Below are 9,726 nucleotides of genomic sequence, written 5' to 3'. Positions count from 1 at the left end.
CCGCGTGGTTTGTGGGATCTTAGTTCCCCGACCAGGGACGAAAACCCAGGCCTTCACCAGTGAGCTGCAGAGTCCTAACCACTGGATCACCAGGGAATTCCCAGAGAAGATTTTAAACCAAATCATCACAGAACGTTTTGAGGTCCCTCCTGGCCAGGTGTGTGGTGAGGTGGGTGCTGAAGAAGTGAAGTGCCAGACTAGTGGGGCCCATCATATGGGCCATTTCAGACATTCTCTGGAATCTTTGACAAGATTTCCCGGGCTTCATTTTGTTCAACTGTTTCCATGACAACTCCAAAGCTGTGACGTCAGAAAGATGATAGGGACTCACATATTCCCAAGAACAGAACTGGGATGGTCACGAGGGTTCCAGGGCTGAAAGGGAAAGGTCGAAGAGCAAAGGCCCATGTCTATGTTTGTTTCCTGATCCGCGGCAAAGCACCTCCTAAAAGTCCGGTCGCCACTACGAAGACGGAAGTGAAGCGTCCGGAAAGGCCGCCCTCAGCCCTTTAAATGGAGCTAGTAACCCTAGAGAGCCCCACCCCCTCCCGCCAAGGAAGGACACTATTGGCTCTCCCTGACAGCATTGCTCTCCTATTGGTCCGTGGGCTAATGCCAACGTTCAGATTGGCCCCAAAGTTTTCTTTCGGTTTCCGGCGTCCCAGCAATGGCGGCTCTGGACTCCTTGTCGCTCTTCACTGGCCTCGGCCTGAGCGAGCAGAAGGCCCGCGAAACGCTCAAGAACACGGTTCTGAGCGCGCAGCTACGCGAGGCGGCGACCCAGGTGCCAACCTAAGTCCCTGGCCCCGGCTGCCGACTGTGCCCCAGCGCAACGCCGGGTCGGGTCCCAACCCCAAGCAGCCCACCTTGTCTTGCCCAGGCTTTTCTTACTGGGCGTGGGGCTTATCTCTGACCCCTCTGACCCCAGGCGCAGCAGACTCTGGGCTCCTCCATCGACAAGGCTACCGGGACCCTGCTCTATGGATTGGCCTCCCGACTCCGGGATCCTCGGCGCCTTTCTTTCCTCGTGAGCTACATAACCAGTAGGAAGATCCACACTGAGACCCAGCTGAGCGGTGAGACCCCTCCCTGACCTGCGCTTCCACCTCAAACTTCTCTCAGCCCAGACCCCTTTCTGTCCCTTCTGAGAAGTCCCTCGGTGTCTCTCTAGATTACTAGTTCTCTAAACCGAGGCCCTGGCACTGACAGATGGAGAGGGCCACCTCCGGTGAGACTGACTTAGAGAAACCTAGGTCTGATGAGGAATTTCCCTCAGAATACATGCTTCTTTCCTGAGGCCTCAGAGCTTCTCTAGAGGGGCACGACTTAATTTCCCAGGAGCCAAATTTATTGGGGTTTCCTGGATGGATTAGGGTCTTGTCTTATTTCTTGGAGCTGAGATGCCACAAATCTGTTCGCTCTTTTTCAGCTGCCCTTGAGTATGTGCGGAGTCATCCCTTGGATCCCATCAACACTGAGGACTTCGAGCAGGAATGCGGTGTGGGCGTTGTGGTGACCCCAGAACAGATTGAAGAGGCCGTGAGTCTTTCCCCAGCCATCAGTTACCTCCTTAGGACTGACCCTGAACAGGAGTGGCTCAGCTTTTCCAATCAGGAAGACCCCAGGGTGAGAGTGTGGGTTCCCGGAGCATTTCTGAACCACACGGTTTGGCTTTCTGTAGGTGGAGGCTGCCATAAATCGCCACCGAGCCAAGCTCCTGGTAGAGCGTTACCATTTCAGCATGGGGCTGCTGATGGGTGAGCAGGGCCTAGGGCAAGGGACTATGTTCTTCTCGCTGGACATGCCTTTTCTTCTGGGGATGAGTGAGAGGGAGGTGGGAGGAGGAATAGGAGCACCTTAGAAGTGGTCTCGCTCTGGTTTCTGAGGTCAGCCAGGCCCTTTTCTTGGGAAAGAGGATGGGAAATGTCCTGCTTTGCCTTTTTGCATCTCCTTCTGTCCATGTTTCTAGGAGAGGCTCGGGCTGCACTCAAGTGGGCAGATGGCAAAATGATCAAGCATGAAGTAGACATGCAGGTGGGTGCCTCTTTGAGCTGAAGCAGGCAAAGGCCCTGTCAGAATGTCGAGTCCACTGAGGGGTACACAGGGCTGGGAGGGGAAGAGAGCCTGTTCCTCTTCTCATGGTGGATAGTAGTGCCTAGGGTAGAGGGGGGAGCACCTGGCGAACAATCAAAGACCCGGGCCCCTGGGTTATGCCTAATTTGGGATGAGTTGCTTTACTCTGAACCTCAGTTTCCTCATCTTGTAAATAGGGGTGATGTGGCCTTCATCTCAGGATGCTGGCAGAGAATCACAGGAGGGTGATGGCTGAGGTAGATGGCTTATCTCGATGCTGGCCCCACAGTTCCTCTGTGTAAATGGCTGTTTCTGTTACCTGAGCCTAATATGGACCCTCAGGAGGGAAAGAGTATTTGAGGCCACAGAAACATGTGACGAGCAGAGGTGGGATGGGCTAGGTAGGTTTTTCAAGGTGGTGCCGGTAAATAGGCCCAGGAGCCCTTTGGTGGGTGTGTGGGTGGGACAAGTCATGGTGTCCTGTCCCAGCTCTGACTCTGGTCTCTGCTCAGGTCCTCCATCTTCTGGGTCCCAAGACAGAGACTGATCTGGAGAAGAAGCCCAAGGTGGGACTGAGCATGGTCTAGGGTCCCTGGGGAGGAGGTAGGGTAGGGTGAAATTTCAGTTTGGGGAAGGGGGTATCTGAATCCAATAATCCTAAGACCTTGACCAACTTTTGAACTTCTCTCAGGTGGCAAAGGCTCGGCCAGAAGAGACAGACCAAAGGACAGCAAAGGATGTGGTGGAGAATGGTGAGAGGCTTGAGGCTCCTGTTGCATTCAGCTCCCCGATTTCTGGGTTTTCCACCTGCTGGATCCTTACAGCCCAGTCTCCTCAGGCTGTCATTTACTCGTCTGTCTTCTGCTGCAAGACTGGAATTTCTGGTGTTTCCTTCCTTTCCTTTACTCAGAAACTAGCCAGAGGAGGCCTGAGGAGTCTGGCTATGTATCTCTTGTTTCTGGGGTTGGAGGAAGAGGGGACTGCTTGGTTCTGTTCTGGTTACAGGATATGGATATTATTGACAGGCACCTCCTGGAGCTGGATGTGATAGCTGTATCCAGAGAATAAGTTTTCCTTGTTTCTTCTCTGCAGGTGAGGTTGTTGTTCAGACCCTGTCTCTGATGGAGCAGCTCCGAGGCGAGGCACTTAAGTTCCACAAACCTGGTGAGCATGCAGATTGAAAAACTCTGTGGAGGGCTGGATCTTGTTTTTCAATTTTACTAAGTATAGTTGATTTATAATGAGTAATTTCTGCTGTACAACAAACCAATTCAGTTATATATTCTTTTTCACGTTCTTTCCCATTGTTGTTTATCACTGGATGTTGAATATAATTCCTTGTGCTATCCCATAGGACCTTGTTGTTTGGTCATCCTACGTTATTACAGTTTACATTGCTCATGCCAGACTCCCATTCTCTCTCTCCCTTTCCCCTCCTTTCCTTTGGAAACCACAAGTCTGTTCTCTGTGTCTGTGAGTCTGTTTTGTAGGTATGTTCGTTTGTGTCATTATTTAGATTCCACATGTAAGTGGTATCATATGGTATCGTATGGTATTTGTTTTTCTGACTTTCTTCACTTAGTATATGACAATCTCTTCAAGCCTGTCCATGTTGCTGCAAATGACATTATTTCATTCTTTCTGGTAGCTGAGTAATATTTCATTGTATCTATGTACCACATCCTCTTGATCCATTCATCTGGTGGTGGACATCTAGGCTGTTTCGATGTCTTGGCTATTGAACATAGCCAGGGTAAGGCTATTAAATGTAACCAAGACAAGGCTATTGAATGCTTTGAGTGTAGTGGTGTGTGTATCTTTTCAAATAATAGTTTTGTCTGGATACATGCCCACAAGTAAGATTGTTACTTCCTTTGCAACTCTCTTTAGTTTTTTGAGGAACCGCCATACTATTTTCCATATGGCTTCATCAGTTGACATTCTCAATATTGTAAGAGAGGTTCTTTTTCTTGTGCCTCCGAGGTCTTAGACCAATTGCTGGGTCTTAGTAGCAATTCTTATAGCCAAGTCCCTGGGGTTGGAAGCCCTGGGCTGTAGCCTGGTGTCATCAGGCTTGTTCTGGCCCTGGCAGGTGAGAACTACAAGACCCCGGGCTATGTGACCACTCCTCATACCATGGATCTACTGAAGCAGCACCTGGACATCACCGGAGGACAGGTGTGTGGCAGTATTGGCAGGCAAGCTATGCCATCATCACTTGCCTGCGGTTTGGGCTGCCTACATGCTACTCCACCTTACCTGTCACGATGGCCTCCCCAGGAAGGGTCATCCTTTAGTATAGTCTGAGCTCTGACCTGCTTCCTCTGCTCCCATTCCCCTAATCTCAGGTTCGTACCCGGTTCCCGCCAGAACCCAATGGAATCCTGCACATTGGACATGCCAAAGCAATCAATTTCAATTTTGGCTATGCCAAGGTGAGTGTGTCTGGGGACCTGGCAAGCAGGATGACTGCTTGTTGCTCCCATGAGCAGGTACCAGAGGGGTGTCTGTCCCTACTTTTCTTGCTGCTCCCATAAAGTGTCCCAGAGCAGAAAGAGGCCTTGAAGGGAATACCTAGAAATGTGTGACAGATACCTCAGAATCCACCCAATTGGGCTCATTGAGAAAAAGATCTTGGTGAGGCAGTAAGTTCAAATCTTGGGAAATTCCCAGTGCCACTTCTCGGAGTTAGGATGAGACTGTGTTGTATCTCACATTCGTATGAGATGCCTTGTTTAGGGCATTTAGATATAGGAAGGTGAGTGAAAGATATTTTCAATTCTGACATGGGTGAGCTCTGAGAAGGTCCCAGTTTAATGAGCTGGATCGTAGGAGCTGATGATAACGGGAGCTCACAGATACTGCAATTCTCCTAGGCCAACAATGGGATCTGTTTCCTGCGCTTTGATGACACCAACCCTGAGAAAGAGGAAGCAAAGTTCTTCACTGCCATATACGACATGGTGGCCTGGCTGGGTATGGGCTGGGGAGGGCCTGGGCCAAACTGATTATCCATGGGCCTCTCACTGGGCCACAGCTTGCCATTGGGTGCTCCTGCCTGGTTGCTAATACTGTCCCATTGTCCCCCAGGTTACACCCCTTACAAGGTGACATATGCCTCCGATTATTTTGACCAGCTGTATGCCTGGGCTGTGGAGCTTATCCGCAGGTGAGGCCACAGTATGGAGCCAGACAGGCTGACCAGGGTGCAGCCATGCCGGGCATTCACACCCCTTCCTCGTAGGGATCAGGCCTACGTGTGCCACCAGCGAGGAGAGGAGCTCAAAGGCCACAACCCACTGCCCTCACCCTGGAGAGACCGTCCCATAGAGGAGTCGCTGCTGCTCTTCGAGGTGGGGATCTGGGGGTGCAGTTGGGTCTGGGTGGGCCAGAATGCTGGGAATGAGATGCCGTCAGGCTGAGTTGCATCCCGAACCCTTGTTCCCACTCAGGCAATGCGCAAGGGCAAGTTTGCTGAGGGTGAGGCCACATTGCGGATGAAGCTGGTGATGGAGGATGGCAAGATGGACCCCGTGGCCTACCGCGTCAAGTACACGCCGCACCACCGCACAGGGGACACCTGGTGAGCGGGAGCTTGGGGTGGGCTTGCGGAGTTGGGGGCGGGGTGGGCCGTGGGTCGGGCAGAGTGGGGCTGGATGGTGGGGCCCACTGCCTGTGCCCTGCAGGTGCATCTACCCCACCTATGACTACACGCACTGCCTCTGTGACTCCATCGAGCACATCACCCACTCACTCTGCACCAAGGAATTCCAGGCCCGGTGAGGGAGCTGGGCCGGTGGGGAGGGGCGGGCCAGTGGGATTCCAGCAGCCCTTCCGGCAGTCTGTCCTGGGTTGGAGGTGGCCAGCCCTGACTCTGCGCCCCCACCCAGACGCTCCTCCTACTTCTGGCTGTGCAATGCGCTGGACGTCTACTGTCCCGTGCAGTGGGAGTACGGCCGCCTCAATCTGCACTATGCTGTCGTCTCCAAGAGGAAGATTCTCCAGCTTGTGGCGGCTGGCGCTGTGCGGTGCGTGTGGCTTTTTGGCTTATCAAAGGTTGGCGGTACTAGTAGCATGTGCCGCCAACAGCCTTCTCGTCTCCTCTTTGCCCACAGGGATTGGGACGATCCCCGGCTCTTCACGCTCACAGCCCTACGACGCCGGGGCTTTCCGCCCGAGGCCATCAACAACTTCTGTGCTCGGGTATAGCCCAGTGGTCTGGGTGGGCAGCTGGGGGCTGAGCACAGCAGTGTGTGGTCATGGCTGCGACTGAAGCTGACCTTTCCTGCTAGGTGGGAGTGACAGTGGCACAGACCACAATGGAACCACATCTGCTAGAAGCCTGTGTGCGTGATGTGCTGAATGACACAGCCCCTCGGGCCATGGCTGTGCTGGAGCCGTTACAGGTGGTCATCACCAATTTTCCTGCCACCAAGGTAAGTCTCCTTCAAGGTGTGTGTGGGGGGGGGAGCGGGGGAGGGGGGTGTGCACCTGGATTTGGGTGTGGGCATCCCAGTGCCTAGTGTGACTCACACTTCTGCGCCAGGCCTTGGACATCCAGGTGCCCAACTTCCCAGCTGATGAGACCAAGGGCTTCCATCAGGTTCCTTTTGGATCCACTGTTTTCATTGAAAGGATGGACTTCAAAGAGGTGAGTTGGGGGTGGGGTGAAGGGTCCGGTTTGCTCCTGAGCTCAGTCCTGAGGACCCATCATCCCTTCTTCAAACCAGTCTCTGCCAGACATAGGGGTGGAAGAAGCCTCTTGTGTTTCTGACCTTTGTAGCCTCTTGTGTTTCTCCACCTTCCTAACTCTAGGAGCCAGAGCCAGGCTATAAGCGCCTGGCATGGGGCCAGCCCGTGGGCCTGAGGCATACAGGCTACGTCATCGAGCTGCAGCATGTTGTCAAGGTGAGAGCCAGCTGCAGGCTTCCTGCTGCAGTGCCTGCTGGGGTGAGGATCTGGTGCAGCGTGCAGTCCTGGTAGCAGGGTCCAAGTCTGATCGCAGGCCCCGTGACTTCCCAGGGCCCCAGTGGCTGTGTGGAAAGCCTCAAGGTGACCTGCAGGCGCGCAGATGCTGGTGAAAAGCCCAAGGCATTTATTCACTGGGTATCACAGCCTCTGACATGTGAGATCCGCCTCTATGAGCGACTGTGAGTGAGCAGAGCTGGGGTTGGGGCAGGTTATGAGATGGGCATTGCTTGCTGTGGCTGCTCAGTGCAGTCTGACCTTCACTCTGGCTACAGATTTCAGCACAAGAACCCCGAGGATCCTGCTGAGGTGCCTGGTGGATTCTTAAGTGACCTGAACCCGGTAGGCTCATGGGGTATGGGGTGAGGGTGGTGGGCCTTTCTGGCTCGATAGCCACCTGAGTTCTCTGCCCACAGGCCTCGCTACAAGTGGTGGAGGCTGCATTAGTGGACTGTTCTGTGGCCCTGGCAAAGCCCTTCGACAAGTTCCAATTTGAGCGCCTTGGTTACTTTTCCGTGGATCCAGACAGCAACCAGGGACAGGTGCTTGAATCTACCTTTCCACCACAATGCCGATGGTAGCCGCCATTCTCTACCCCAAGCACTATGCTGACATTTTCTTACTTAATCCTCCCCACCTGCAGTGGGATCCACGTTCCACTGAGGAGAAAATAGGCTCAGAGGTTAAGGCTATGCACATTTTCTATGAACCCTTCCTTACTTATTCCTCAAGATAGGCTGGCATAGGGATTGTTATAATTCTTACAAAATGGAGACCCAGAGCCAGCCAGTCCTTTAACCAAAGTCAAAAAGTTACTGAGAACTAGAGTTCTTCGGCGCTCAGCTCCTCTGGGATGAAGTGAGGGTTGGAGTGGGGTGTCTGGTGAGACTCACCCGGGCCTCCTGGCCTGGTTCGGGCTTGGTGGTCATTCTTGCCCATCTGTCCTCCAGCTTGTCTTCAACCGAACCGTCACACTGAAGGAGGACCCAGGAAAAGTGTGAACTGCAAGTCCTGTGGACCTACCTCATCCTTTTGGAGGCTAGGGGTACCCAGACTCCATGTCAATAAAGAACAGCTGAATCCCCTGGAGTCTGTGTATTATCTCTCTGCTCTCCTAGCACCCGAGGGCCTTGGAGTCATGCCGTGGGGTGGAGGGAAGGTATACTGCACACAGAGCAGTACTGACAGCTTTGAAATCACCGGTGCACTTGGGGGAGAGGCCTGGGCCTGACTGGTACCTTCTGCTCCTAGTCTGAGGGAACCGTGGGTCCTGGATGCTGCTGCACCGTTAGAAGCCCTGTGTCAGAGGAACCTAGAAGGTTTGTGTCTGCCTGCATGCCTAGGCAGATGGAGAGGTCTGGCTCCTAGTCCAATCATCTAAAACTATTGAGCACCTACTATGTGCCAGGCACAGCAGAATGAGGAAGACCTGTGTGGTGCCCTTCTAAGTCCACCATCTAGTTGGGGAGACAGAGGGTGACCAGGCATTGTGCAGAAGAAGACGTGGCCCTGGGGCCTGTGTGACGCTGATCCGGGGTTCCTGATCCAGCCTGAGCCTCAGAAGACTATTCTCAGGAGGTGCCTCCTGAGGGGAACCTCAAAAGACTAGGGGTTTGCCAGGAAGGAGGAACAAGTGCAAAGGTCCAGAGGCCTTTTTAAGAAAGAGTATATGGCAGTCTGTTCCCCTCTGGGGCAGTGTGGGCTACTGGTGAGGCCCGCATGTGCCTGCAGCTTTAACACCCTCCACATTTTCGCTGTATACAAACACCAGACTACCCGAGGCCCGCTTTAAGGTGGACTGGGCTGCGGAAGGTTCAATTAGGATGACAGCAGATGGAGGGTGAGGCGTGGGTCCCAGATGCTAGGGGGTCCTGGAGGAGAGTGACCTGGGGCTTCCCAGGTGGGTTGAGCAGCTGGAGGCGCTGGGCCTAGGTCAGAGGTTGTGGGGGCCACCTTAAGTAAGAGGCCGCTCTCCGCACCGCGTGAGGCTGCGCTAAGGAGGCCCAGGCAGGCGGCAGAAGGGTCCTGAGACTGAGCTTCAAGCCCCGGCCTGCCCTGGCTCCAAGGCTAGGCCGATCTCCGGCCCTGGCTCCGCCCCACGTGGAGGGGCGTCTGAGGGCGGGGCGCTCCGCCCTACACCCCAGGCTCTTGCCGCTACTGCAGCCCTACGCTCGGCCTCTCTCCTCGGCAGAAGCGTTCCCTTTAAGTCTGGCCAGGAGGCAGCCTTAATTCTCGCGGGATTCGACGCACCAATTATCGCGAGAGAGGCTTTCGGCACTCATTGGCTGTGAGGGTTGAATGTAAGATGGCGCCCAGGGAGCTGTGAGGGGAAAATCCTGTCGGTCTTGGAGCGGCGACGGCAGAACCGGGGCCCCGAGCGGTGCGGCGGGGCCGGCGGGTAGAACGGCGGCGGTGGCGGCGGCGGCGACGTCGCCGGGTGAGGACTCCAGTGGGGGCAGGGATGCAGCGGGGTTGCGGGCCTGAGACAGCGGGCCCACCCGACACAACGGCGGGCGGGGGCGGGCGGGCCGCTGCCGCTGGGCCCAGGAGACCTCGGGGCGGCTCCGGAGCCGAGAACGTCCCTGGGCTCGCGCGCCCCCGCCCCCTGGGTGGGGGAGGGGCGGCCCGGGGATTCGGGTGGGCGCGGCGCGCGAATGCGCGCTGGTGGGCGCGCGCGTCCGGGCC

General features: G+C 55.0%; 2 protein-coding genes across 2 annotated transcripts in view; both read left to right on the top strand.

Annotated features, from left to right (window-relative positions):
- The first annotated feature begins 333 nt into the window (after nt 1-333).
- Nucleotides 334-8,130, top strand: QARS (glutaminyl-tRNA synthetase). Its single transcript, XM_027522992.1, has 24 exons — nt 334-784; nt 929-1,076; nt 1,430-1,539; nt 1,682-1,757; nt 1,970-2,034; nt 2,586-2,639; nt 2,765-2,825; nt 3,166-3,237; nt 4,166-4,251; nt 4,422-4,508; nt 4,950-5,049; nt 5,164-5,242; nt 5,318-5,426; nt 5,526-5,656; nt 5,760-5,852; nt 5,964-6,101; nt 6,189-6,276; nt 6,366-6,509; nt 6,620-6,724; nt 6,889-6,981; nt 7,096-7,223; nt 7,317-7,383; nt 7,458-7,583; nt 7,992-8,130. The coding sequence occupies exons 1-24, from the start codon at nt 668-670 to the stop codon at nt 8,040-8,042; spliced, it is 2,328 nt and encodes a 775-aa protein (XP_027378793.1). The 5' UTR covers nt 334-667; the 3' UTR covers nt 8,043-8,130.
- Nucleotides 8,131-9,176: 1,046 nt separating this feature from the next.
- Nucleotides 9,177-9,726, top strand: part of QRICH1 (glutamine rich 1) — a 42,352-nt gene continuing 41,802 nt past the window's right edge. The window contains exon 1 of the mRNA XM_027522989.1: nt 9,177-9,478. The gene's annotated coding sequence lies outside the window, so the exon portion shown is untranslated. The remainder of the gene's footprint in view (nt 9,479-9,726) is intronic.

Source organism: Bos indicus x Bos taurus, chromosome 22 (genome assembly GCF_003369695.1).
Source record: "Bos indicus x Bos taurus breed Angus x Brahman F1 hybrid chromosome 22, Bos_hybrid_MaternalHap_v2.0, whole genome shotgun sequence".
NCBI lineage: Eukaryota > Metazoa > Chordata > Mammalia > Artiodactyla > Bovidae > Bos > Bos indicus x Bos taurus.
This window is presented reverse-complemented; position numbering and strand designations above follow the sequence as displayed.